Source organism: Strix aluco, chromosome 9 (assembly GCF_031877795.1).
Source record: "Strix aluco isolate bStrAlu1 chromosome 9, bStrAlu1.hap1, whole genome shotgun sequence".
NCBI classification, from domain to species: domain Eukaryota; kingdom Metazoa; phylum Chordata; class Aves; order Strigiformes; family Strigidae; genus Strix; species Strix aluco.
Window position 1 is genome coordinate 19,739,728 of NC_133939.1, and position 27,982 is coordinate 19,767,709.

Consider the following 27,982-nt stretch of genomic DNA (forward strand, 5'->3'; position numbering starts at 1 on the left):
CCTCAACTCCTCTCATGGGTTCTTGCAGAGCCACCATGCTGTTGTGGCCGCGGGGGAGCTCGGGCAGCTGGAGGGAGCCTGTGGGGGCTGGTAACAGGCAGCTCCAGCACCACCTTGTCCATGGGCGAGAGCAAGTCAAACCTCACCGTGCTGCTGGGTTCCGCGTCCTGCCTCACTGCAGGCACCCGGCCTGAGGACACTGGCAAGGAGGTGGGGGAGCAACGTCTGCAAGCCCCATCGGCCCCCCTTCTCCTTTCAGGGCCCTGTCCTGCCTGCTGCCTCTCAGTCACTGCTGTCCCTAAGGAGCCTGCAGTGCTGGGGGGGATGTTTGGAGCAGGATGAGATGTCAGCCTTCCCTCTGGCCGTGGCCAGGCAGGGCTGTGGGTGGCCAGAGCTGTCCCCTGCCCCTCATTCCTGTCCCGGAGCTCTCCCGTCTTGGGGTGCAGGTGGGGATTTGGTCACTGCTCGGATCCCCAGAGCGCTGGGGCAGAGCGGGAGCTACATCCCCAGCCCCGGAGGCCTGCTCAGGTGAAACCGCACTGGTTTGGGGATTCGCATGTTAAATACGCTCAGCTTTTCCCCGCTGCTTCCCCCCCCTCCCTGGTGCCAGTCTTACCTCCTGCTTCACAACCACTCTATCCTCAGAAGATGCACCGCGGGGGCGAGCGGGCAGCTTCTCCAGGAGCCCTGCTGGCTCCTTAGGGCTGTCCCGGCACAGCTCCGGTCCCTCCTCTTCCAAGAGGGATGATTTGCGTGTTGGAAACACGTTGTTTTCCCGCACCTCTCCCTGCCCGGCCCTGGCGGGGCTCCTCTCCCTGCAGTGCCTGTGCACCCCGAGCCCGGGCCGGTGCTGCCTGCGCGGGGCTCTGCCGCAGCCGGGCAGAGCCAGCACCCCTGGGCGGGGGGGCGCAGCCCCTCCCCACGCACCCTGGGAGCAAGAATTTGGGCTACTCCAAGGCAGGGCAGCCCCTGCCCTGTGTCGTCGTCCCCCTCTCACCCCGCCCCGAGTCCCTGCAGCGGAGCGGTCCGTTGTTCCGCGGTGTGTCTGCGTCCGTCTGTCTGTCCATCCCCGCGCCCCACCCACCCCTCACCCGTCCGTCCGTCCGTCCGTCCCCACCCCCCTCGCCGGTCCGTGGGTCCCCCCCTCCTCCTCCGTTACGTAAAGCGGAGACGCGGCGCCTTTAAGAGCGGAGCCGGGGGCTGGCCGGGCGCGCGCCGCCCCGGTAGCTCGCGCCGGCGGCGGCGGCAGGAGGCGGCAGCGGCGGGGTAGGAGGGGGGGGGGCGGGGCGGCGGCGGGGCTCCGGCAGCGCGGGGCGGGGGCGGCCCCGGAGGGGCTCCCCCAGCGTGCGGGGCCGGGGCCGCGTGCACCATCCGGGGGCAGGGGGCGAGCGGGGCCCCGGGGGTGCCGGAGGGTGGGGGGCTGAGCCCGGGGGTACCGGAGGGCGGCGGGGTGGCCCCGGGGGTGCAGGAGGAGGGGGGCTTCTCCCGGGGGGTGCAGGAGGCGGGGCTGGGAGCGCTGCCCCGCGGCCAGGAGCTGGTGACCGGCGGCGGGGAGCCGGGGGGCGGCGGCAGGGGGGGGGCGGGCCGGTGGCACTGGGTGCCGCTGGGGGAGCGGACGGGCCTGCAGGAGTGGGGAGAGCGGCCCGGGCCGGTCACCGCCATCGGCAGCCCCAAGCCGGGCGCGGAGCCGCGGCGGCCCCGGGAGCGAGGGGCGGCCCGGGCGCGGCGGAGGGCGCGGGGCGCGGAGGAGGCGACGGCGGCGGGGGAAGGGGAAGGGAGCCCCGGGGCGCGGCGGGCGCGGGGCGCAGTGCGGGGGGTGCAGGAGCACGGCCCCAAAGCCGGGCAGGAGCAGGGCCTGAGCCGGCGGGCGCAGCAGGAGCGGGGTGGGGGGCGGCGGGAGGTGACCCCCCCGGCCCGCACCCGCTGGTGGGTGCGGCGGGGCCGGCAGGAGGAGGGGGAGGCCCGGGGCGGGGTGCAGGAGGAGGGCGAGCTCTACCCGGGGGAGCAGGAGCACCCCAGCAGCAACACCCCCGGCCCGCGGACCCCGGCCCCCCGCCAGAGCCGCAGGAGGGCCGCCCGGGTGTGAGGCCGGATCCGGTGCCAGCCGCCCCACGGGGAACCCCAGCCCGGTAAACCGGCGTCGATCGGCGCACCCCGCCCCGGCAGGCGGGCGGGCGCATCCTGCCCGGCATGTGGGCTGCCCCGAGCACCGCCGGGCCCGGCCTCCCCCTGCGGTGACGCTGCAGACCCGGCGCAGGATGCGGTGGCAGCGGCGCTGAGCGCTGAGGTAAGGAGCGAGGCGCGACCCCTCGCTACGGGGGGGGGGGTCGGGGTTTGGCCCTGCGGCACTGCCCGGGTCGGTGTCTGCCCGCGGCGCCTCGCCGGGCGCTGCTGGCACCGTGCCCCGCGGCACTGCGGGCCGTCGGGGCTGCCGTCGTGCCCAGGTGCTGCGGGGCCGCTGAGCTCCCGCCGGCAGCGTGCCCGACCCCCCTGCTCCTGCCTGCCCCGGCAGAGCAGGCGGTGGGCTCTGGTGCGAGTGGGTGCCTGGTGCCCTTGAACCCTCCCAAACCGCAGCGGAAGGCGGGGGAAGGGTTTTTTTTTTTCCCTGGAGAAAAGGCAGCTTTGCTCTGCTCTTCCTCTGCTCCGGGCCCGTGGGAGCTCCAGCGCTGAACAGAGGATCCTTGTCCTCCGGGGCCTGCCCGGCGCCTCGGGGTGTGACAGTGCTGCTCCCGAAATCCGGAGCAGCGGTGAGGTGTGGGGAGCCTCTGCCCGTCATCTCGGCGGGCAACGCTGTGACTGCGTCCGGCTGGTTTTTCTCTAAACGCTCAGGACCCTTTGGGTACTTCTGGTCTTTGTTGGGTTTGCTTTTTTTAATAAAACATTGAAGTTAAACCTGGTGAGGTGGTGCCGACAGCCCAAGTGAGGATCCCACCTTGCCGGGAGGACCCAGCTTGGCTTCTCCCGGCACGGTCGGACCCCTCGCCCGCTCTGCAAGTGGCAGCTGGGGAGGTGGTCCGCAGGCAGCTGGAGGAGCTCTGGCTCTGCCCGTGGAGCTGCCAGAGGCCGTGCCGGGGCTGGGCCGTCTGGGCAGGGCAGGCCGGGGCAGAGCCCGGCGCTGGCGTTTCTCCATGCACTCACCTCCCTGGGGCCGCCTTGGCGCAGCGTTCCCCGGGGTGCCGCTGGGCTCCAGCATTGGGTCACCACCCTGCAAGGTGGGTCCCCCTTTGTCAGGTGCTGCAGGCTCTGAGGGTTGTGCCTCACCCCCTTACTCAGCCCTTTGCTGAGCTAGCTCAGGGCAAAGCCCTTGAACAAAGTTTTTCAGCACCAGGCTTTGTAAAACTCTTAAAAACATGACCTGCCTGGAGGGGTGGCTCTGAGCAGATCTGCACTGCCAGGCCCTGATTTAGGGAGAGGGTCCAGGACAGACCCTGGGTGCTGCGGACCCACCCTCGGCTGCAGCGCAGGTCCCGCTGCTGGCCCTGAGCCCGCCGCTCCCCGCAGGGAGCGGGGCAGAAGCAGCCTCTGCACCCCCATCCTGCCGCGCCGAGGCCTGGGGGTGCGGGGTGGGGGCTGTGCAGGCTGTGCAACCTGCTACGAGCCCCTGGAGCTACCCGGGCCTCGTTAGCCCGGTATTCGTTAGTGCAGGGTGTGGGCCAGCCTTGCCGGCGGGGTGTTGTGGGTATGGCTGGGGGGGGGCTGGTGATGCCTCCCTCCTCCTCAGGCAGCTATTAGCTTGCTGTTCTGCCATGATTCAGCCTCCCCGGGCATGGGGGGGGCCTTCCTGGGATCAGGAACCGCTGTGGGCTTGTAGCCAAGGCCTGTCCCAGCCACCCTGCAGACCAGACATTGCTCCGTGCCTCAGTTTCCCCCTGAGAGGCCCCATCCTGGCCCTGGAGCACAGGGGTTTTGACTCCAATCGTGTCCACGAGGGGTGGTAGCTGGCTGGGGCAAAACATCCTGGGGGGCATTACCCACTCGTGGGTTTTGGGGGGCAGGAGGGGGCTCTGCCCCACATGCAGCCCCAGTTGGGACAAGAAGGCTTTAAGGAGAAAGTCTTGCTCCAGCCCTCTGCTGAGCTGCCCCATGCTGCAGCCTGGCTAATTAGGCTGCTGTCAGTATTAATGACCAGCAGATGCTGGATGGTCTGACCATGGCACTGCTCTGTTCTGGTGCTGGGGAAGTGGCGGGGTTTAGCCTTCACCCCCTCCAGCTCCGGGGGTCCCACTTACCCTGCTCCCAGCATAGAGGGGAGATGCTGTGGTGTGGATGTGGCTTTGTGCCCATCTGGCCTGAGACCTGGCAAACTCATTTCATGCCAGCTGCAGCCTGCCCTAAGGGCACAGGGATGGGGTTATCACTGGCAGCACCCCTAGAGCAGAGGGGTCTGGACCCAGGGCTCAGACTGTGTGCTGGTGCCCCTCTTCCCTGGCAGGACCAGGGCCAAAGCCCACCCATGCCCCAGGGAGGGGGGGCGGGGGGGGGCTCCACAAAGGCTCTTTCAGCTGCCTGGGCAGGGCAGGGGGTGGCTCTGGGTGCAGGGAGACGTTCCCACCCCTTAGGCCCTGGGGAGTCTGGAGGGTCTGGGGTGAGTGGACAAGGGATGCTGGGCCCATCCTGACCTCTCCCTCCTGCTTCGACCCAGGGGGACCCCACGGCTGGTGTCACCGCAGCCCTGCCAGCCCCATGGCTGAGCCCTGACGCTGTGGCCCCTTGCACACCGCCCGGCTGGCTGCGACGCTGGGGCTGCCACTGCCCGGGGACCCCCGCAGCGCCGCCACCACCACGGCCCAGGTGAGACCAGCAGGGGGGCCGGTGGGTGCTGGTGCACCGGGGCAGAGTGGCACCGTCCCCACCGTGGCAGTGTCCCCAGGGGCAGTGTTGCCCAGGCTTGGTGATGCCGAGCGCGCTGCCCTCTCCCGCTCCCTGGCACTGCCTGTGGGCACAGAGCTGAGGGTGGGCAGGGTGGTGGGGGCACTGAGGGGTGTTGCTTTGCCTGCTTGTCCCCCAAAACACCGCACTGTGTCCCTGCTCTGGTGGGAGAGCTCGGGGCCAAGGTGAGGATCAGCTACGGGGTCGGCAATTCCTGCCTGTCCCCTGCCCACACCAGGGAGCTGGGAGGCACAAGATGGGCTCAGCCCACCCTGGCTCGACCTGCAGAGAGGATTTAGTGGAGGAAAGAGGCTTAGGGAGAGGATTGGGGTTGTGCTGGGCTCTGTCGGGATGGGGGGGCCACCCCACCTGGCTGCATCTCTCCTCCCCGGGCGGCCACTGCTGCAGGCAGGGACTCAGAGTGGGGATGCTCCGTGCTGGCGGGCAGGATCAGGCCATGGGGCCAGGCTCTGGGAGCCCAGAGACGACAGCCAGGGGGAATCTGGCACCCCGCCCTCCCCGGCCGTCCCCACCGCGGGGGTCACCAGCCCTCTGTGCCAGCCCCCTGAGACATCCTGCTAGCCCGAGCCGGCTGAGCAAGCAGCATCAGGTGCCAGCACCGAGGGAGGCAAAACACCCACCGGTACGGGGTCCCACGAAGGGGGATGTGGGGTGGTGGAATCCAGTGAGGGACTGGGGATGGTCCCAGGGGAGCTGGGTGGCAGCAACATCCCAGGGTCGGGCAGGGTGCAGCCAGCAGCCCCATCTCTGGTTGGAGCAGGGTGCATTTGTAAGCATGGGTATGTGCGTGCCCGCACGCCTCTGCCACGGCGGCTGGGCCGGGGAGTGTGTCACCCCAATTTGGGGCCGCCCCCAGGGCCCTGCCAGGGCTGAGCGAGCCAGCCCGGGGTGCCGCCGCGGCCGCCCTGCTGCCGCCACAGCCGGTGAGATCACTTCCAGGTGACACGGCCACCAGGAAGGTGGCAGGCAGGCTGTGACAGCGAGCGGGGTGATGTGCCGGAGGTGAGTGGGGGATCCCATCCCCCTCTGGGAGCTTGTTTTGGGGACTTGCCACTTCCCGGGGTCCTCTGTGCGGGGTGGTGGGCACCAGGGCATGGGGGATGCCGTGGCGCTGGTCCCCAGGGATGCTTCAAGGGATGTGGATGCTGGAATGGATGTGGGGCCAAGTGTTGTGTCCCAGAGGGCTGGGGAAGTTTGGTGTCCCCACAGGGGAGGGACACTCTGGTCAGTGTGACTGTCACCGCCCTGTGGGGCAGGAGACAGCACGCTCCCATACAGCAGCTGTCATTGTGGTGGGAGCCCCCCCAGGGTGGGAATTGCAGGCAGGTGGGTCAGGGGTGGCATGGCGCAATGCCATCTATCCCCTCACAGGGGACCTTGTCGTTTGGGTTTCAGCTGAGTTTGGCCAGGTCAGGAGGACCCGACAATTAGGGTGGGGGTGACCCAAATCCATGCCTGGAGCTGTGGGGACAGGGGTTGTCCTCTCTTGGCTTGGGGACCCTACAGCATCGCTGTGGCTGGGCAGGCTGGCGAGGGTTTCGGGGTGGCCGGGGCCGGAGGGAAGGTGGCATAGCACGTGCATCAGTCACCGGCCTGCGGCGTGCCAGCGCGGTGACGCCGGCGGGCCGCGCGCGGGGGTGGCTTGCTGCTCCCACGCCGCGGGCTCAGCCCGCCTCGGCTCCACGGCTGAGCTCACCTCCGTGGTATGGCAGGAGGAGCTGCTGAGGGGCTGCCCCTCCAGCCCCCCGAGCCGGGCTGGGTGCCCCCCAGGGTTGAGGGTGTTTCTCTGGGGAGAGGCAGGATGGGCTCGTACCCCCTGCTCTGGTGCAGTGGCAGCCTGGTGTCACTTCTCTGGCTACACTGTGGTGTTGCGGGGAGGGGTGGGGGGGGTTGTGGGAGCAGTTCTGGCGGTTACGGGGGGCATCGTGCCCCGTGGCGTTGGCATGAGGAGCAAATTGGTCCCTGGAGCTGTGCCCCAAAGGACAGGCAGGTCCTGGGGGGCTGGGGGGGGGGGGGGGGGGGCTGGGCTGCAGGCCCCCCACCCCGTTTCAGCCTACTTGCAGGCTTGTAGCTCTGGCCCAGGGAGCTCAGAGAGGGGCTGCGGCCAGGCAGCGTTGAGGTACGGGCCAGTCCCGATGTGCGGGTGGGGGGGTCCCCATCTGGGGGGGTGGCTTCCCAGTGCCACCTGCCCCTGCTGGGGGCTGTGCCTGGTGCAGAGCCTGGCAGAGGTCTAGGAGACCCCCAGCTCCCTGCGAGGGTGTGTGGGGAGAGGATTAATCCTGGGAGGAGTTCTCCTGGTGTGCGCCCCGAACCCCATCCCGGCAGCGCCCGCCGGGGCCTGGCAGCTCTCCCAGCCCCGCCGTGCTTGCGCCAACGCTGCCGGGTTGCTGTGAAGCAGCCATCTTCCCAATGCATCCCATCCCCCTCTGCCGGCGCAGGGAAGCGGGAGGGATGCTGGGGATGCTGCCAGCCCCAGAGCCCCCCCACCCCTCCGCAGGTGCCCAGGAAGGGGGTACGGTACCTCCTCACCCACCCTGCTTGCCACAGAGCCCCGGCTGCTGGACGATGCTCCCCCCTCCTCCTCCTCCTCCTCCTCCTCCTCCTCCGCCTGGCTGCCTGCACCGCATCCCCACTGGCGGGCTGCACCGTGCCGGGGTGGGGGGAGAAGGGGGCTGCGAGCGCGGCGCTGGGGCTAGCAGCGATGCCACCGCCTCTCCGCTCGGGTGCTGGAGCGGGGACAGCAGCCGGGCAGCTGGGCTGCTGAGCCAGGAGGAAGACAGTGGTGCCAGGTTGGGATTGGGGTGAGGATGGGCACCCAAGCGGCTGCCCCCCCTTCTCTTTTCCCCGTCTCCTCTGCATCCCTCCATACCCCCACCTCTCCATCACCATCGCGGTCACCTTCACCCTCTCGCTGTTTTCCGGAACTGCAGCAACTTTCTGCCATGTGATCCCGAGCCCGGCTCCAGCCCTCGCCACCCCCAGGCAGGCGCGGGCGTCTCCGCAGAGCCCCTCGCTCGTCACCACACCGCAGCCGCCGCCGCCCCGGCCATGGGCGAGAGATGTGACTACCAGCGCCTGAGCAGCGCCGAGGAGGAGGAGGAGATGCTGGGCCCCCTGCCCCACAGCTTCTCGGACAGCACTGGGCAGCGGGCCCTGCGGCTGCGCAGCGGGCACCCCATGCCATCCCCCCGGCAGGACATCACCCTGGGCATGCCGTGCCGGCGGGTCAGTGCGGGGGGAGCCAGCGGGGGGGAGCGGCGGGGGGCACCCGGCTAGACTGGGTGTCCCCAAGAGGGGCAGGGTCCTGCTGTGGGGTGCGGGTCGGCAGCTGGCATGGGGCACAGAGGGGTCCCTGCATGGCATGTCCCCTCCCCGGCACTGACAGTACCCCCTGGCATCCGGCGTGGCAATGGCACCCCCATGCCCAGCTGCGCTCCCATCCCGACCCACGGCCGTGCGGCTGCTGGCTGCTTCTTGCCGGGGAAACTGAGGCACCGGGGAACGGCGTGCAGCGGCACAGCTCGGCACGGGGACATGGTGCCCAGCGCAGAATGTCGTCCCCTGGCTGCAGCGCTATGTCCAGCTGGTGGCCACGCAGGCTGCCATCCCCCTGTGGGGATGTCACTGGAGGGTGTTGGGCTGTGTGTGGTGGTGTTGGGGGGGTAGGGAGTGCATAGGTGCATGTGGAAGGTGCAGCAGCCTCAGGGTGTAGGGCAGGTGTTGGGGTGTCGTTGTGGATAGGAGTAATTGCTGGGGGGAGGGTGGTTTGGCCACCCGTGTGCCAGCTCAGGCGGGTGTGCGTGGCAAGTGTGGAGGCGAGGAGCGTGCCACACCGGGGTCGGGCACCCGTGGGCGCGCAGGGGTGCATGCGGCTCCAGGTGTGCGTCAGGCGGAGGCGGGGGAGCGGGCCGGTGTGCTGCCGCCGGCTGTGCGGCGCCAGTGTGTTTGCGCACGTGTGGCCGGGCAGGGCGGTAGCTGGCGGGGGGGTGCACGGAGGCGACGCGTGCGTGGGGGGGCCGCTGCGGTTGTGCAGGTGGCGGGAGGTACATGGGGTGCCGGGGGTTGTGCCTGTGTGGTCCCGGGGTGAACGTGAGCCTGGGTGCACGTAGGGTGTATCCCCCGGGCTGCAGGGGTGGGTGTGCACGGCATGGCGTGTGCACAGGGCACAGGGGGCTGAGCGGCACCCGTGCTGGGGGTCTTTGCCATCTGCCAGGTTGTGGGGGCTGGATGGGTGTCTGTGACCCCCCCCGCAGGATGGAGGTTCGTTGGCAGGACCCTGCTTGCCCATCTCAGAGCCAAGGTTGCGGTGTTACCCCCTGCGCCCGTGGGTCTATTGTGGAGAGGGAAACTGAGGCACGGAGCCTCCCCCAGCACAGTGGGCAAGGCTGGGTCCCTCTGCTCTCTTTTAGAGACCAGTATTCCCAGTGCAGGCACTGAACTGGGCAGCCTCTTGCGGGGTTTGGGGGTGCAGGAGGTGGGCTGGGCTGCAGGAGGCAGCGCACCAGCCCCAGTGGGTGCCAGTTCCAGTGGGTGCCGGTACCGGCTGATGAGGGTGATGCACCGTTGCAGGGCAGGGAACCCCCCGTGTCCCCAGTGTCCCCTGGGCCAGGGAGGGGGGAGCTGGCGCGTGGCAGGGGTTGGTGCCGAGGGCACCGTGCCCGGGTGTCCCCAGTCAATGGGCTTGTTGTGCCGGGTGCCTGTGCCGCCGGGTGCCAGCCGGGATCCCGGCGGTGGAAGCCGCAGCGGAGGCTCCTCTGTGCCTGGGGATGTGCTTAACCCCCTCCCAGCTGCCCCCTGGCACAGTGATGGCCGTGGTCTGGGGGGGCCAGGCAGGCGGGGGGCCGCAGCAGGAGATTGCCACGGGTCTTTCCTCTCTCACGCCGCGGCTGCCGGCGTGGCCAGCTGTTCTCCCTGGGGAGCCCGCAAGTGGACAACAGTGCTGGGGTTGGGTGCCAGCCCCACCAGGGAAGGGGAGCGAGCCCCGGGGTGCTGGTGGCACCCCACGGCAGAGCACCACAGGGGCTGGCAGCTGGGCAGCGGGTACATTTGCCAAGCCAGAAGCTCCCCCCGCAGCGCCCATCGCTCTGGCGTTGTGCCTGTGGCCTCGGTTGGGGAGCGGAGAGCCGGATGTCTCCTCTCCCTCCCTCTCTCCCCGCTTCCTGGGGGGGAAACTGAGGCCCAGGAGCATTTCCCAAGGCCAGGGCGAGTTTCCATGGAAATGAGAGCGGGGGTCCGGGCTCCCAGCTGCCGGTGCCCGCTGAACAAGGGAGAAAGCGGCACATTGATGGGAGCCCAGCCCCCTGGGCGCGCGTCCCAGCACCGGCCGAAAATAACCCCTCCCGGGGAGCGCTGCGCAGGCAGCCAGCCGGGACCGAACCCCGCGGCCGGCCAGGGGTCCCCAGGAAGCGGCTCCAGCCAGGAGAGTGACCCCCAGCCCTGCCTGTCTGCCACTGCCCCCCCCGCCCCGGCCCCGTTGCGTTGGGGAAGGGGAGGGCCGGCCGCGAGGATCGAGAGCCGGACGGAAGGAGGGGGAGAGCCACAGCCTGCGCGGCCGATGGACGCCCCAAGTCCCCCTGCCCGCTCCGACGGGGGATATATGGGGTGACCGAGCCCAAAGGGCATCTCCGTAGCCAAGCTGACGGGGCTGCGGATGCCCTGGCTGTGCTGAGCGGGCTCTGCCGTGGGACACCGGCGCCAGGGAAGGGACATCAGCGGTGCCAGGGGCCGGCGGCGGGCAGCCAGGCAGGATGCGACGCTTCCAGGCTTTGCGCCGATCCTTCCCCTTCCTCGCCCGCTTCCGCCTCTACCGAGTAAGTGCTGACCCCCCGCTCGGGCAGACCCTACGCCAGCCATCCCCTGTCCCTGTCCCTGTTGCGTGCGGGCGGGGGACTGGCCGTCCCTGGCCAGCCATGCGCCGAAGGCTGGCGGCTGCTTTCGCCCCGCATGCCCCCGCGTGCCCCCATGCGCCCCCGTGCCCAGCTGCTTGCCGCACCCGCTGTATTTTTAGCCCGGTGCTGAGGGCTGTAATTGCGGTGACGCGGCTGAGGGACCTGAGCGCGGGGGGCAAAGACGCTGGGGCCATGTTGTCTTCTGGGGGGTAGGAGAGGATGGAGGGGGTGCCTCGCTGTGGGGCCAGGATGGGGGATCCCACCTCCCCTCCAGCTCTCGGCAGCAGGAGGCAGATCCATGTTCCTTCCCGGAAAGGTGGCAATGAAAGCGGGGGGGAGAGCTGGGACAGCAGGTTGGGATGGGGAGTGGTGGGGGACATGTTTAGGGGGGGCATGGGGAATTGTGCGTGACACCTTGCCCCATCCCCTCCCTCCCCATGCCCTGGCACGGCTAGGGGGGTGATGCCAGCAGTGTTGGGGTGCCCTGTGCCTCAGCCCTGGGACACCAGGAACCCGCAAAGGCCCTGATATCCTTGTCTGCTCCCTCCCTGTGGCTACCTGGCGAGGGGCCACCACCCGTGGCAAGGGACACCCGCCATGGGTCTGTGCTGCGGCCCTGCGGGGATGCCAGGGGGCCGAGAGGCAGTGCCAAGGTGGCCATCCCTGCTGGGGACATCTGTCCCCTCCCGCTCAGCCCCTTCAGCCAAGCAAAGGGAGCCTGGCAGGCACGGTCCCCGGTGTGGGGTGTCCCCTGCAGAGGTGCAGTGCTGGGCTGTGGGGTGCCCCTCGGCTGGGGGTCGCTGTCAGGCACATCCGTCCCACGCCCTGAGGCTCTACCCCGTCCTGTGTCCCTGGCACCGCTGCCTGGGGACAGCCTGTGCTGGAGCAGAGGGGTGGGCTGATGTTTCTGTGGGCACCACAGGGCAGAGTGGGGGTCTCTGCCTGTTGCCGGGGGTCCTGCTGATGAGGTGCCTCTCCTGGCCCCCTTGGGGAGCTGGGGACAGGCTCAGGAGATGAGTCCCACTAGCATTCTTCATGCCCTACCCAGACAGCAACCCCAGCCTTGGCTCTCAGGCCCTCCGGGTGACTCCCCCAGCGGGGATGGGGCAGAGGGGACCCGGGGAGGGTCCCTGCTAACCCGGCACCGTGTCCCAGCAGAGGCTGAGCTGTAGCATGCAGGCGGAGGAGGGCACGGACTGGCTGCTGGAGCTGCTCACTGAGCTGCAGCTGCAGCAGTACTTCCTGCGCATCCGGGACGAGCTCAACGTCACCCGCCTCTCCCACTTTGAGTACGTCAAAAATGAGGATCTGGAGAAGATTGGCATGGGACGCCCCGGTGCGTATGTCCCCCCTAAACCTCCCCCCATGCCCCCAGCTGGCTGCACAGCATCTTTTGGGGACCCCAGAGGAGCATGCGGTCCTTGGGGGTGGGGGACACCCCCATGCTGCGCTGGTCAGTGACAGTCACTGTGTCCCTCTGTCCTGCAGGCCAGCGGCGGCTGTGGGAGGCGGTGAAGCGGAGGAAAGCCATGTGCAAGCGGAAATCCTGGATGAGCAAGGTAGGGATGGGAGAGGGGCAGGTGTGGCAGGGAAACTGAGGCAGGGAGGAGGAGCTGGACCTCTCCCTGTGCTCTTCCCTGATGTGTGGCTCTCCCCACACCACTGGTCCCTGGGGGCTGGCAGGGAGATGGGCAGAAGCCCCAGCCACACATGCCCTGCCTGTGGCGTGACCCTGTCAGCATGCATCCCGGTCCTGCGTGGGCTCCCAGGTCACTTCCCAGCAAAGGATGGCCCTGCCACCCCAGCACTTGGGAAACTCATTCCCCTCGCGTTATTTGCCTCTTTGCCAGGAAGCTCCTTTGCAGTTAATGAGCCACAGAGCCTGTGCATCTCGCCCCAGCCAGCTCTGTGGGCAGCAGTGCTGCCCGTCCGGCTGCCCGCCCCACAGCGAGGGGCACAGCTTTGTGCCTGCAGGCTGGGGGTAGACTGGGGCAGGGGACTTTAGGATGCTCATGTATGCCCCTGATGCCCTCCCATCCAAAGCTGGTACTGCTGCCAACCTGGGACCCCCCAGCACCTTGCACCCCCAAAAGAGCAGGGTGCTTGCCAGTTGGGTGCTGGGTCATGGCCTCTCCCCTGTGTGACTCATCTGGGCCGGGACAGGGATGGGATAGGCTTTTAATAGAAGGCTACTCAGCCTCTCACTGGGCACAGAAATGCCACCTCCCACCCCAGCCACATGCCAGGCCCCCCCCCATGCACCCCACACGGAGTCTTAGCTGCTAAGGCTGGGATGGACCCCCTGCTGTGGGGCACATCATCAGTCCCAGCTGGGGGAGAGGAAGGATGAGCCTGTCCATGCCCCCTCCGGGCTTGCAGTGGCAGCAATGCATATTGTCGCCACACTCAGCCCAAGCTGGAGGTTTCTCTTGGATTCGTGCCCAGGCACATCGTGTGGCCACAGCCTGGCCAAGGAGCACCCAGGGCCCTCTGGCTACCGGCCTGGTTTGCTGGAGCTGCTCAGGGGCTGCTGTGAGAAGCACAACCCCTTCCCTCCACGCAAATCGCAGCTTGGTGTGCAGGCAGCTGGAGGAGCAGAACCTGCTCCCGCAGCAAGCCTGCCCTGACCGATCACCAGTTAGGAGTCATCCTTAGGTTCCAGAGTGTACAGCCCAGACAGGGGGTCGTCCTGGCATGGCTCACTCGCAGACCCAAGGGCTTGGGAGCATCTCTGTGCCTGCTTCTCACCTGCCTCCATGTCCCACAGGTGTTCAGCGGGAAGCGCCCTGAGTCGGAGCTGCCACCCCAGCCCCAGAGCACCTTCCGCAAGCCCCCCACGCCACCGCCCCCTGAAGCCGGGGGCCAGCACTCCCTCACCTGCCTCGTGCGGGAGCGGGACCTCTCACTCTTTGAGAAGCTGGGCGACGGCTCCTTTGGTGTCGTGCGTCGCGGCGAGTGGTGCACACCCGCTGGCAAGACGGTGAGGGGCTGTGAGTGGAAGGGGGAGGGGAGCCGGACAGTGGGACCACTTGGGGGGGAGGACATTTCAGGGCTCATCCCCGCTTTGGCTGTAGTTGAATGTGGCGGTGAAGTGCCTCAAGACAGACGTGCTGAGCCAGCCGGAGGCACTAGATGACTTCATCCGGGAGGTGAACGCCATGCACTCCCTGGACCACAGGAACCTCATCCGCCTCTACGGCGTGGTGCTCTCCCACCCTATGAAGATGGTGAGTGGGGCTGGGGGGGGGGAATGACATGGGGCTGACCCCGATGCCACCCCATGGAGGGTCAAAGCCAGGCTGGGTCTGTACCTCGAATCCTCTGCTGGCATCCCCAGTGGGGCACAAGAAGGCTGGAAACCAGCCCAACCAGGGTGCCCCTGGCCTGACCAACCTGCTGTCCCCTCCCTGTGGCCCAGGTGACAGAGCTGGCCCCGCTGGGCTCCCTCCTGGACCGCCTGCGGAAGAACCAGGGCCATTTCCTCATCTCCACCCTCTGCCAGTACGCCATTCAGGTGGCCAAGGGTATGGCCTATCTGGAGTCCAAGCGTTTCATCCACCGTGACCTGGCTGCCCGCAACATCCTGCTGGCCTCCAACGAGCTGGTCAAGATCGGGGACTTCGGGCTGATGCGGGCCCTGCCCAAAAATGACGACCACTATGTGATGCAGGAGCATCGCAAGGTGCCCTTCGCCTGGTGAGCCCTGGGGAGGGGGCGGGTCTGGGAGTGCAGCACCCACGACCTCCTGATGCTGACATCCTTCCCCGTGCAGGTGTGCTCCCGAGAGCTTGAAGACGCGCACCTTCTCCCACGCCAGTGACACCTGGATGTTTGGGGTGACCCTCTGGGAGATGTTCACCTACGGACAGGAGCCTTGGATCGGCCTCAACGGCAGCCAGGTGGGTGCTCAGCCAGGGCCTGCCTCCCCCCCCTCACCCCAGCAGTGCTGGGGGGGTCCTGGGACCCCCTGATGGCACCCCCCTGCCCCACAGATCCTGCATAAGATAGACAAGGAGGGTGAGCGGCTGCCACGGCCTGAGGACTGTCCCCAGGACGTCTACAACGTCATGCTGCAGTGCTGGGCACACAAGCCTGAGGACCGACCCACCTTTGTGGCCCTGCGGGACTTCTTGGTGGAGGTGGGTGAGCAGGGAGGGGGACAGGGGTCCCGGCACCCCCTCCCAGGGGCTCTGCCCGACCGTGGGCAGAGTTAAGGCTATCACCGAGGAGGGAGGTGACACTGGGGGGCCCAGGCCAGGCAGCCCTACATGGTCACAGTGGGAGGACCCTGGGTGCCACCTTGCCCTCGCCCACCCCAGGGATGTCACAGCTGAGGAGGGGCTGAGAGTGGTGTGATTCTGTCTCTTGCTCATTTTTGGGGCTCCCCTGTCCTGCATGGGGCTGGGCCTGGCCTTGAAACAGAGCAGGGAGGGACATGGGGGACTGCATCCCCTGTCCTCATGCCCTTTTGCCCCCAGGCCCAGCCCACTGACATGAGGGCGCTGCAGGACTTCGAGGAGCCCGACAAGCTGCACATCCAGATGAACGACATCATCACGGTCATCGAGGGCAGGTACTGCACGGGAGGGGGGGCAGGTATTGCATGGGGGGGCACAGACTGGCTGCCAGCCTGTGTGGGGACAGGGGACCCCAGGAACAGGGAGACTGTGGGCACTGGCAGAGCTGTGGGGAGCAGGGATGGGGAGGGGGTGCAATCCCCCAGGCAGCACAGTGCTGGGGGGCCGCCCCAGTGCTGGGGGGTGCATAGCCGTGCCTGTGGGCAGCCCTGCCTGTGTCGTCCACCCCCCCCAACTCACCCCACTGTGCTTGGGGGTTTGCCCCGGCATTGCCCGGGGAATCCACGCACCCCTGGGCCGCTCCCCGCTGATAGTGGTGGGGATGTGCCACCAGCACCTGGGGACAGGCCGCTGTCACCAGGCCGGGAGAGGCACTGGGGCTCAGTACCACGGTGGCATGACCTGTCACCCCTGCACCATGGGCTTTGCTCTTTGTCCCTGATGGCCACCCCGCAGCACAACCACCCCCCTCTGCCACCCCGGGGGACCTGCAGACTGGGGGGGACCTTTGGTCCCCATATCCCCATCCCAGGGCACGCACGTCCCTCTCTGGCTCCCGGACAGCGGGGACCCCCCAGAGGAGCTCAGTGTCCCTTTGTCCCGCTGGAACACAGGAGGCTGTACCCCCCCCAGCCCCGGGGGGGTGAAGAGGAAAGGCTCTGGCCTTCCCCCCCCTTCCCTCTCCCCCTCCCCCGGCCGGCTCCCCGCGGTTAGTCACGGCCCGGAGGTGAATCAGGCCGGATTTGTGTGTCTGCAGGGACCGGCTTTCTCCCCGGCCGCCGCCGCCAGGGATGACTCTTGCCCAGGGTCTGGCGGTTTAATTGCAGGGAGGGGAGGGGAAGGGAGGGGAGGGGAAGGGAAGGGAAGCGGCGTCGGCGGAGGGAGGGAGGGAAGGAGGGAGCGGCGGAGGGCGGCGCGGCCGCGCCAGTGCGCCTGCATCGTCCCCGCCGCCGCATCACGGCCGTGTTGGGGGTCCCGCTCGCGTGCCCCCCGCCCCGCCGCTGGCCCCAGGTAAACCACGGGGTTGGGGGGGACACACGGGGGGGATGTGGCCGCGCTGGGGGGTGCCGGTGGGTCGGGGAGGGCCGGGCGAGCGGTGGAGCCGGGGCGCAGCCTCCCCTGCCTCAGTTTCCCCGGGGAAACGCCGGTCCTCGGCGGCCCCCGGTGGGCACGTTTTGGGGGTGCTGGCTCTGGGCAGGTGGGGTGGGCTCTGCAGGCGGGGGGAGGCAGGAGCCCCAGCGGCTGCCGGTGGTCCTGAAGGGCCCGGAGGGGGAGCCAGCCCCCTCCCCGTGCCTCAGTTTCCCCCTGGGGCGGCTGCCCCCCACCGCGCTGCCGGCGGGGCGGGGGTACCCGGGGAGGGAGGGGAGGGCTGGCGGGGGGGGGCTCCTCCCGGGGGCCGTATCCGGCCCCGCCGAGGCCGCCCGGGGCACCGTAAACACCCCCCACCCCTTTTCAAGCCCCTGCCTGTCCTTCGGCGGGCGCCGGGCGTGCGTACGTGTGTGTGGGCAGGGGCAGGGACCTACCTGAAAGCCCCCCGGGGAGCCAGCCGGGACTTTGGGGGGGAATCCAGGGCAGAGCCGAGCGGGTTTGTGCCGGGGGTCCGGACCCGGATCCGGTGGAACGAGCCTGGGAGAAAGGGGGAAGCAGAGGGGCCGGCCCGGCCGCAGCATCCCTCTGGCGGGATGCGATGGGTGTCGGGGCGCAGGGAGGGGACCTCCCGGGGACGGGAGCCGTTTCCCCGCCACCCCCGGCCCGCCTCGGGTGAGGGAGGGTGGTGGGTGCCGGCTGGGCTCTGCCAAGGGGTCCCGGTGCTGAGTAAGGCGGCTGGCTGGCGGCGAGCGGGGAAGGTAAACAGGAAAAGGGCTGAGCTGGTGGCCGGGGGTGACTCACAGGTGACTCCAGGAAACCGTGGGGCCGGTGCCAGCCTCGCCGGGCTGGCACCACCCACCACCCCTTGCCCGGTGCGTGCCTGGCCCGCGGGGAGCGGGGGACCCCGGCAGGAAGGAGGGGGACGTGGTGGGAGTAGTGGGGGGTCGGTGGGGAGTTAGGGTCGCAAACCCCCTCCCTCCCCATTCATTTGGCACAGACTGGGTGGGAGGCACCGTTTGGGGTGCCCTTCCCTGCATCCTACCTGTCCCTATCCACCCCACCCCTGTCCCCCTGAGCTGGGTGACTCTCCTGTCCCACCCTGGAGGTGGCTGTGTCTTGGGGCAGGCAGGTGGCTTCTGGCTGGCTCCTGGGGCATGCTGGGCTCTCCCGGAGACCGGCACACTGGCCACCCTACACAACATGGCAATGGGAGGTTTTACAGCTTGAGTCCCCCAGCCTGCCTGCCCATCTGCCCCTGCCCACACCAGCCTGCACGGGGCTCGCCTCTAACATAGGAACGGAACGAGGGAGACCCCCCCAGCCCTCTGTCCTCCACCGTGGCCCCCTCAGTTTCTCCTGCGGGACTGGGATATTTGTAGGTTCATCAGCAGATACTGTATGCCATCCCTTGTGCCATCCCCAACTGCGTGAGGCACAGGAGGACCTGAGCAGCTCGGTGGAGGCATCACCCCAAGGCTCCTGCATAATTTGGGGCAGCTGTGGGGAGGAGGAAGGGGTGCGTCTTTTTGGGTGCAAATGGGGAGCTTTGTTCCCTGCCGCCCACATCCCCGGCACCTCCTGGTGCAGGGGCCATGCAGGGTGGGAGGCAGAGCACGCTGCTGGCACAGGGTTGGGATCCTGGGTGCCTGGGATCCCCTCCCAGCTGTGCCACTGCTTGCCTGCATGGCCTTGGGCGAGTCACCTCGCCTCCTCCCTGGTCGCCAGAGCAGGTGTGTGTCCCCCTCCCATCCGCTCATCGGTAACGAGGTCCTTTTTATTCCTTAGGGCCGAGAATTACTGGTGGCGGGGTCAGAATAAACGGACCCTAAAAGTGGGCCAGTTCCCCCGAAACACAGTGACCTCGGTGGCGGGGCTGTCGGCCCACGACATCAGCCAGCCGCTTAAAAACAGCTTCATCCACACAGGCCATGGAGACACCAACCCGCAGCACTGCTGGGGGTTTCCCGATAAAATTGATGAGTAAGAAACTTTCTGTCTTCTCTGCATCCCCTGCCTGCTCCCTGCCTTTCCTGCTGCCTGCTGGGCATGGCAGCAAGCCGCAGCTTGACCGCCCCCACCTCCTTGAAGCATCTCTTCCCCCCCTGCTGTACTGGGGACAGTAGCTCTGGGTGTAGGATCCCCATGGCTGGACTAACTCCCTCGCCTCTTCTTACTAATGGGGTCAGGGATGTGGGGGGCTGCTGTGCTTGTGGGGGGCTGTCCCAGGGGGGAGCACCTTCTCCCAGCCCTGCAGTTCCTTGTGGCTGTCTGGGGGCGGGGGGACATCAGTAAGCACCACCCTGGAGGTGGCCACATTACCCCAATGCTTTTGGGGTGTCCCAGGGCTGCTCAACCTGTACCTTTTAGTGCCTGCGTGGAGGGGAGCCATGGTGGGGGTGCAGCCTGGCCCCACACTTTTAGCAGCATGAATCCTTTTACAAAGCAAAGCACAAAAAAAATCCACTAAAATGCTCTTTTTCCCCCATGCTCCATCGAGAAGGACCCTGGTTGGTCTACGATGGGGAGGGGGGGTTGGGAGCCTGCACCCCAGGGCATCCCATGCCCCCCTGCCAGGTGGGACTGGCTGTGCCCAGCACCCATGCTGGGCACTGAGGGATGGTGGGCAGGGGCACCTTGGCTTGGAGCAGGGGGCATGGGGGATGTCTGCCAGCTCTGGGCTGGGGGGGGGGGAATGTGGGAGGGCTGTGTGTGGGGTGCAGGATAGGATTTCAAAGCCTGGAAAGCTCCAGCTGTGTAGACCCAGCTCCTGCGCCAGACTCAGTGCATCCCCTGGGCTTGTGAACCCCACCGCCGTTCGGCATCCCAGCCCCCAGACAGCTCTGCCGGTGCCCTCAGTCCCCGCCTGACCCCCCCACGGCGTCCCGCGCCACAGGCTGTGCCGGCGGCCCTTGGAGGGCTGAACCGAGGCGCCGCACACGCGGACCTGGCTCGTGCCTCGGCAGGCCTCCCCGCGCCCCGCTGCGTGGGCACGGGCGCTGGGTACGTGCCGCCCGGGCCGCCGAGAACGCACCGAGCTCGGCACACGCCCAGGCCTTCAGGCTGTGCCGGCTCCCGCCGGCTCCCTTCCTCACCGCACTTGGCTTGCGACGGCTCGCCCGGGCCTCCCGGCACCCCACCGGCATGCCGCACCGGGGGGCCGTGCCCTGGGCGCAGCATCGTGCCGCGGCACCCTGGTGCTGGGAGGGTGTCCCAGGCACCGTGCCCCACACAAGTACCCTGGGCAGGGTACCCTGTTGGCAGTCCCCTGGGTTCGGCACATGGTGCACGTGGAGCTGGAGAGCGGTGGGTGACACCAGGACAGCAGCGCGCTCTGTGCCACAGCACTGAAAGCCTCCGGGGTGCAGGGCGTGATGCTTGTAGGGATAGTACTTGCCAGGGAATGGTGGAGGGGTTGTGGGGTGTCCTGAGGGACATGGTGTGGGAGCGAGGGTCCCACGTGGCCCCCGCTGACCCCCAGGTGCTCTCCTCCTCTCTCCCCACAGGCTGTACCTGGGAAATCCCATGGACCCTCCTGACATTTTAGGTGTGGACCCGAGCGCTGCCAGACCCACCCAGCTTCCAGGCAGGGCTAAAAGTGAGCGGCTTTTCCCCTTCCCCCAGTCTGTCAGCTGCGCAAAGCCCCCGTCCCCGTGCCCTGCTGCCAGGGTGATGGGCTGGACCTTCTCCTTTCTGTCTCTCTGCTGCCACTTGCTTTTCACAGAGCTGGGGGGAGCTGGGATGACGGGGCACGTTGTCACCTGGCCATGTGCCACTGCCAGAAGCGTGGGCGGCCGGTGGCTCTGCCCGGCTGGACTCTGCCCCGCTGCCCTTCGTCCGGGTCCCTCGTCCCGTCCCAGCCTCCCGCAGCTGGGCTCCCCAGTACGGGGCATCTCCGTGGAACTGCCACAGGGAGGGAGCTCAGGCGCCGTGCCACACCTCCCCTAAACCTGCAATTTTACCTTGGGGGGGCTTCCCACCGGCATCCTCCCCACACCCTGCCGGTGACAGGGGACACGACGAAGCATGCACCCTGCTAACGAGCGCCCCAGCTGCCGCTTGCTCCGTGCGCTCACCCCGCGCCTCCCCTCTTCTCGGGCTCTCTCTTCTCCTGCAGGGCAGCCACCTCCGCGCCCGCCTCAGCCTACCGTCCTGCTCACCAGTAAGTTCCGCTTCTTTGGGTGCTGTTCTCCCCCCTTCATGCCCCCCTTGTTTTCTCTCTTAGATCCTTTCACCCTCTCTGCCCGCCCTGTACCGCTGTGCACCTATGGGTGATGGCATCTGTGGTGGGGACACAGATGTGGAGCAGCGTGGCCAGCCTGGGGAAGGGTGCTGGGGGGCCGCAGGGTGAGGAAGGGCAGGCCCCCCCCCAGTACCCCTGCCCCGGTGTGCATCGCTGCACCCAAGGTGGCTTTCAGCCAAGGTGGCTCAAGCTATGGGGCAATTTGGGGACTTGAGGATGCAGGTGCCCCCGCCTTGCACCCCAGGGATGGGTGCAGGGACCTTCACCATCCCTCTCCATCCCCTCCTAGAGCCCTGCTACGACCCAGTCAGTGAGGAGGAGGAGGGTCTGCCAGGGGGTCTCCGGAAGCTCTGCCTGAAGAAGCCAGGCACAGGGAAGGGTCTGCGACCGGTAAAGCCATCGGCACGGGTACCGGCCACCAAGGTGGGCGAGCGGCAACCTGGCCGGCTGCCGAACGAGGTGGGCAGCGAGGTCACCCTCATCGATTTTGGGGAGGAGGTGCCTCAAGGTAGCCCATCACCAGTGGGGGAGCTGACAGCCCCATCATTGGCCAAGCTGGCCATGGAGGCCTTCTCGTTGCTGGACAAGACCCCACCACAGAGCCCCACACGGGCTCTACCGCGGCCCCTCCACCCCACACCGGTGGTGGACTGGGACGCCCGCCCCTTGCCCCCACCACCTGCCTATGATGACGTGGCACAGGACGAGGATGACTTCGAGGTCTGCTCCATCACCAGCCCCCCGAGCCGGCGGGGCAAGACCAACTACGGCTTTGTGGACGAGGGTGAGCGGGGACCAGTGCTGGAGGACAACCTCTTCCTGCCCCCCAAGGAGACCAAGCAGCCCAGCCTGACGCAGACCACCGAGCTCTTCGAGGAGCTGCAGCAGGAGTGCATGAAGAGGCTCAACGTCCCCCTGGGACCAGCTGCCCCCACCGATGACAAGCCCCAAATCCCACCCCGTGTTCCCATCCCTCCTCGGCCCCTACGCCGCAATGAGCCTGGGCGCTGGTCGGGGGAGCTTTCCCCAGCTTCGGGGGGCGAGGAAGACCGGCCGCCCCAGATTCCCCCCCGGGACCCACTGTCGCAGCCCACTTCCCGGACGCCCAGCCCCATGGCCCTACAGGTGGGCTCCCCCCAGCAACGTGCCACCCTCTGCTCCTGCCTTTCCACCTCGCCAGGGAAGCCCATGCCCACCACGCAGAGCTTTGCCCTTGACCCCAAGTATGCCACCCCCAAAGTCATCCAGGCACAGGGTAAGGACTGTTCCAAGGGACCCTGCATCCTGCCCATTGTGAAGGACGGGCAGAAGGTCAGCAGCACCCACTACTACCTGCTGCCTGAGCGCCCTGCCTACCTGGACAAGTACGAGAAGTTTTTCAAGGAGGCCAAAAGCCCTGAGGAGTTGCCGGCATCCCGCTTGGTCACCACAGCCACCGTCCGTCCTATGGTGCAGCAGCCACCCCCAGACTGCAAGGCCAACTTCTCCTCCAACAATAGTAACTCCGGGCCCAAGTGCCTGGTGAAAGCCTCCTGCAGCCTCCAGAAGATTGTCTATGATGGGCCAGATGGCTGCCGCCCCGCCGACAAGATCCGGCTGGTAAGTGGCATCGCGGGCGTCTGTGAGCAAGAGGGAATACGGTGGCCATGGGCTTGCTTGGGCAAGAGCCATCCCCTCCTCCTGCCTTGGTTCCCCTAAATTCACCCCCAGGGGTCGTTCCCCAGATGTCCTGTGGGACTCCAAAAGGGGGATTACAGGTCCTTTTAACCCAAGTTAGCCCTACTCACAGTCTCAGGGAGCGGGGGAAGAAGGTGGCTGTCACTGCAGTCCCCTTGGGCTCTCTGGGCTGGGTCCGTGGTGGCTGGGAGTCTATAACCTGAGCCCAGGAGAGGCTGAAGATCCCAGGCATGAGGGTGGTCCTAGTTCTGGGCTGACAGTGCTCCCCGGGGACAGAGCTGGGGTGCCAGGGCTGTCCCCCCGCTCCAGCCATGGGCTTCTTGCTGCCCCAGGGGTGGTGGCAGGCACCGACCACAAGCTCCCCCCAGGTGCAGGACACAGTGCACGGCGTGACCACCGAGGAGTGCCAGGCAGCCCTGCAGAACCACGGTTGGAGCGTCCAACGGGCCATCCAGTACCTGAAGGTACCGCATGCCCCCACCCCCCCACCCCACCTCCTGTGAGAGCGGTGGCACCCCTGTCACCCCCCTCACTGTGCCGTGTCCCCTCGCAGGTGGAGCAGCTCTTCTGCCTGGGGCTGAAGTCCCGTGTCGAGTGCCACCGGGTGCTGGAGATGTTCGACTGGAACCTGGCCCAGGCCAGCTCCCACCTCCTCGATCCCTGCAGCACCGCCCGCCAGAAGTAGGGGCATGGATTTTTTTGTGTGGGGGGTGGGGTGTCTCCATGCCATGCTGGTCTCGGCCAGCTGGCATTGTCACCCCTCCTGAGCTCAAGTGCTCTCCTCTTCTTACAGGCGGTGACAGCGGGGACGGGGTGAGCTGCGTTGGAGCCGGAGCAGGCATCTCGCCACAGGGCTGCCCCCCCGGTGCCCACCCACACCCACCATGTGACCTGCTGCTGGACTCTGGACTGAGCCCCCGCTTGGGGGATGGGGACACCCCAAAAGGGAGCCTGCCCAGTACCCCAGACTTGCCAGGGTGGCTGCGCCCTGGCTTCGGCAATGGGCTCCATCCCCTGGCCCCTTGTTGAATTGTTTTTGTAAAGAGAAGTGTAATTTTAATATATATATATATTATATATATATAAAAAATATTCTATGGAGAGGAGGAGGAGGGTGCCTGTGACCGTCTCCCAGGTTCATCCCTGCCAATGCATAGGGACAGGCCATGTCTCCACGGGTGCCAGTTCCCCCCTGCAGGCAACTGGGACTGTGGGACAGTAGAGGGAGGGGATGCAAGTGTGCTGTGGGGCCCAGCAGGCGCTGGGGATCCCTGGGGAGCTGTGTGACACGGGCACCTCTAAAATCCCCAGGTGATGGCTCCCAGGCTGATCTGGGGTGCAAAGGTCTCCCCACTGGGGGCTGCTGGAGTTAGTCGCATGCTGTCCCACCCCCATGACCAAAGCTTGAAGGCTGGGTGCAGTTGCTTGCCCACAGCAATGCCCCCATAAAGGGGAGCCCCCACATCAGGGCCCCCCCTTGCCCTCGGTTCCCGGCTGGTGCCTGACTCATGCCCAGGCAGGGAGTGGCGGGTCCCGCATCGTGCCCGCACCCACGCAAGGGGCGTTGTGCAACCGGATGCCACTGTGCAGCTGGAGCCAGGTGCCGGGGAGGGGGGGCTGTCCCCCATGGGGTCCCAGGCCAGGTGGCAGTGCTAACCCGCCCCACCCAAGTGGGTTCTCTGAGGTGCCATCTTGCCACAGCATCAGGAGGGGGTCTCTGTGCAGGTGGGGGAGGACCTCGGTGCCCAAACCCACCGGGTCTGTGGGCATTGGTGGTACCTGGTCCCCAAGATGCCCTTTGCTCCAGAGCTGGTGTCTTCAGAGGAGAGACCCTGCCACCCACGGTGAGTCACCTGGTGGGAAGGGCTGCCTTGGCATGGCTGTGGCTCCCGCCCCGTGGCAGATGGTACCTGACTATATCACCGATGTGCCATGTGCATCCACAGCTCTGCTCATCTCTGGTCCCCTGGCCCTCCCTGAGCATGGGGATGGGGAGGTTTGTTGGTGCTGCTGTGGGCACAGCCATGCATAGGTGCTTTGGACTCTCCGTGCCTCAGTTTCCCCATCTAAGGTGCAGCTACCGTGGTGTGGCAGCCAAGTGGCATGACTACCAGTGAAGCGAGGAAGACACAACACCTTCACTGACTTACTTCCCCTCCTTAAATGATCCTAGAGCTGAGCTAGGCCCTGTGAAGAAGCAAATGTGTGGTTGCCTCAGTGGCCCCACTGGTTCCCTTTCCGTGGCCGCATGCACCTGGCCTCTGTCCCCAGCAGAAGGTGACCTGCAACTCAGGGCAAGGCCCAGCCCCACCATCCATGCGGGAACAACCACCCCCCCAGCCGGGCTTGCGTAGGTGTTTGCTGCGATGGTACAGATAACCCCTGCACGCAGGTCCCCAGGCGGTGGTGCTGGCAGTGCCAGGAGGGGGGCCAGGGCAGGGTTGACACACAGGACCCTGAGGCGGCAGCGGGAGGCTGTTCCTTCCTTCTTCCTGCTCGGCAGCAAGCCAACCCCTGCCAGGGGTTATCAGCTGTGTGGCCAAGCATGACAGGGACCCGGCAGCAAACAGGGGTGCGTAGGGGGTGCAGGGCTCAGAGCTGACCCACCCCTCTGAGCAGTGCGGGGGACCCCCATCCCCCATTGCCATCCCAGGGCCTTTGGGTCAGGTGACTTTGCAGCCCATTGGGTACTCCCCAGGGTTTGGGCACATCAACTTTGGGGTGTCAAACATGGGGTCACGCTGGGAAGAGCCTTAAAACTTCCCATGGTGAAATGGGTGCCCCTCAGCATCAGTGGGTCCCCAGGACTGGGATGTGGCCACCTCCGTGGCAGGCTGTGAGAACACAGAGCGTTGGTGCCCCAGGCAGGGCACGTGGCATCTCCGTCCCCCCCCACCCAGGGGAGTGCTCACTGGTGGAGCCACCCCATTGCGTGGCTTCCCTGGGACAGGGAGAGCTGCAGCCCTGTCTGTGCTGCTGAGGAAGCACCATGGGGTGCCACGGCCAGAGGCTGCTCTGGGGCTGGGTGCTGTGGGGGCTCTGGGTGCTGCCAGGTAAGTGCTGGGGTCACCTGCACCACTTCCAGGCTGACTAGGTGGCCAATACAGTCTGGGTGATGGGTGACGGGCTGGGAACAGCTCTCCGGCTGCTCAAATGCTGCAAGTTTGAGTCTGAATGCCCAGCCAGGGTTTACCCCGTCCGCAGCCTCGGCATGGTGCCCTGATCGCAGCAGAGGAAGGGGTTGGGGGTTTATGGGTCAGATGGGGGCTCTCACCCATGGGAAGAGTACCGGTCTTGCTCTCGGCGTTGGTCCAGCTGTAGGTGCTGGGGTGGGGACCAGCCCCAAGGGATGTGGGTGTTCCACAGCAGGGAGAAGGGATGTGGGTGATGGGAACCCTGCGCTGTTTTTTCCCTCATCCTGCCCTCACCTGCCTGCTCTGCTGCCAGCAGAAGCTGGGGAGACGGGGGAGCAGCCCCTTGCCATTGCGTCGGCCCCAGCAGAGCCGGGCAGTGTCTCCTCCGTGGCCGACAGCACCAGCTCCGAGCTGCCTCCAGACATGGGCATGTGCCAGGCGTTCCCTGCCACTGCAGCCACCCCGTCGGAGCACCCCTCTGCCACCAGAAGGACCATCGCCTCCGCGGGCAGCCACAGCTCAGGTAAGACCAGCAGGCAGCTGGCTGCAGGCAGGTTCTTGCCTGCTGGGGCTGCGGCGGGGTCGATCCAGCTGGGGCCACCTTGTCTCACCCCACAGGCAGCCTGGTGCCGCAGGTGACGGCAAGAGTGCTGGTCCCTGCCAGGACCAGTGGCAAGCAGGGGGGGCCTCCCAGTGTGGCAGGTCTCCCTGAGGGTCTGGCAACACGAGGCAGCCCCCAGGCAGGGGCAGGGGCTGGGGTCTCCTCTCCAGGCTCTACCAGCCACCTGACCAGCGTCCCTCCAGCTCCCACTGCCACTCAGCATGGGCAGCTTCTGTCCCTGGCACCAACGGGGCATGCAGTGGGTCCTGGCACAGGCGGTGGCGGTGCTGGGCCAGTCACTGCTACATCGTCCCCAGCTCCAGGTGTTCCCGCTGTAATGGGGACAAGTAAACAACCATCAAACAGCAGCACTGCTCCCAAGCAGGCTGTGGAAGTTCCCAGAGTGGCTCTGGACACCATCTCTGGAGAGCCAGTCCTGGGAACAACTGTTCCCATGCAAGAGGGCACTGTGGCTGAGCCACCCATGGGTGCTGCCAGTGCACTGAGAGGTGCCACCCCAGCATCAGGCAGAGGTCTGTCCCCATCAGTGGCACAAGTCACGGCTCTTCAACCAGCATCAGGCACAACAGCATCTTTCTCAGTCACCGGCAAATTGATTGATGCCAATGAGTTGGTGCAGCTCGGTGATGCTGTCACTGCAGAGGGGACACCAGGGACAGCGTGGACCACGGTGCCATCGCTCCCCCAGGATGAACACAGCATGGGGATGTCACCCCCCAGCACCAGCAAGAGCTCTGCTGAGCCACACACAACTGCCATGCTCCTGTCCCAGGAGGTCACGCCAGGCCTGGACGAGGCCACCTCACCTCTGGCCGCAGCAGTCAGCATCTCTCAGAACACAGGCAGCCCTGTGAAGCCGGCAGCAGCCTCAGCCTGCTCTGTCACTGGCCTCCTGGGGGGTCCCCCCCATGCAGCCACAGAGGGATCCAGGATGGAGGCCTCACCCTCTGCAGACCCCACAGGTGCATCCCCAGCAAAGATCACCTTTTCTTCTGCCGCCATTGCCATCGGCGAGGCTATGCAGCCAGGGACACGTGCCTTATCCAACGCCAGCCACAACACCTCGCAGGACTCCCCTGTGTCCCCCACTCAGACACCTCCAGCCCTTTCTCCCCAGCTCCCCAGCGGTGCTGTGCCGGGCACAGGAGAGACGCCTCCCCCCAGTCACAGCGTGGCCTCTGGAGCTGCTGGAGATGGGCTGCCTGGAGCCAGCACTGTCACCCGTCCCCAGGTCACCGCATTAGCTCCTGGCACACCGACTACAGTGATGGATGTCACCGCTGCAGAGCGCATCCCCACCACGGCATTCCCAGCTCTGGGAAGCACTGGCACTGAGCTGGTGTCTGTCAGGAGTGAGCCCAGAGCCACAGCAGGCACCACTTCACCAGAGACCAAGGCCACCTCGGTGGGGCTCAGCACGAGGCTGTCCCCACACACAGCTCCCGATGGCCCTGGAGGTCCCTCTCTGGGGCCCTTTGTGCACTCCACAGCATCTCTGCTCACCCAGACCCCCTCAGCAATCTCTGGGGCCACCACAGCAGAGGTGACTGCAGGCCCATCCCCTGCAGCCAGACCCAGCGTGGCCACACCCTTGTCCCTCACGGGTGCTGGTGGATCAAAGCCAGACAAGGCCCCTCAAGACGCTGCTACATCTTCCCTGGGTGTGTACAGCATTGGGACTGGGCCAGCTGCTCCTCCATCCTCCCTCATTAGCAGCACTCCAATTAGTGAAGCAGGGACGGGAACAGCATCACTGGCCAGTGGCAATGTCACCACAATGCTGCAGGACACTGGAGCCACACCAGCTGTGCTTGATGCATCTCCCAGCCGCAGCCAGCCAGGTCCCATGGTAGGCTTAGCACCCC

At 67.0% G+C, this 27,982-nt stretch overlaps 2 protein-coding genes across 7 annotated transcripts; both read left to right on the forward strand.

The window, feature by feature from the left end:
- The first annotated feature begins 1,824 nt into the window (after positions 1-1,824).
- On the forward strand, positions 1,825-23,462 carry TNK2 (tyrosine kinase non receptor 2). Of its 6 annotated transcripts, none has more exons than XM_074834017.1 (17): positions 1,825-2,287; positions 4,643-4,791; positions 11,937-12,114; positions 12,267-12,337; positions 13,546-13,758; positions 13,853-14,005; positions 14,197-14,474; positions 14,551-14,677; positions 14,771-14,917; positions 15,257-15,351; positions 18,230-18,424; positions 19,948-20,039; positions 20,559-20,603; positions 20,974-22,283; positions 22,730-22,825; positions 22,915-23,042; positions 23,155-23,462. In XM_074834017.1, exons 3-17 carry the CDS (start codon positions 11,952-11,954, stop codon positions 23,159-23,161), a joined length of 3,120 nt encoding a protein of 1,039 aa, XP_074690118.1. In that variant the 5' UTR covers positions 1,825-2,287; positions 4,643-4,791; positions 11,937-11,951; the 3' UTR covers positions 23,162-23,462. The 6 variants fall into 6 exon arrangements, with proteins under 6 accessions (XP_074690118.1, XP_074690119.1, XP_074690115.1 ...); XM_074834013.1 differs by lacking the exons at positions 1,825-2,287; positions 4,643-4,791 and adding exons at positions 7,589-7,691; positions 7,821-8,115; XM_074834018.1 differs by lacking the exon at positions 4,643-4,791.
- LOC141926878 (uncharacterized) lies at positions 23,290-27,970 on the forward strand. The gene is made up of 8 exons (XM_074833265.1): positions 23,290-23,399; positions 23,519-23,579; positions 23,797-23,961; positions 24,063-24,205; positions 25,312-25,414; positions 25,809-26,018; positions 26,737-27,844; positions 27,945-27,970. Exons 1-8 carry the CDS (start codon positions 23,290-23,292, stop codon positions 27,968-27,970), a joined length of 1,926 nt encoding a protein of 641 aa, XP_074689366.1.
- The last annotated feature ends 12 nt before the right edge of the window (positions 27,971-27,982 follow it).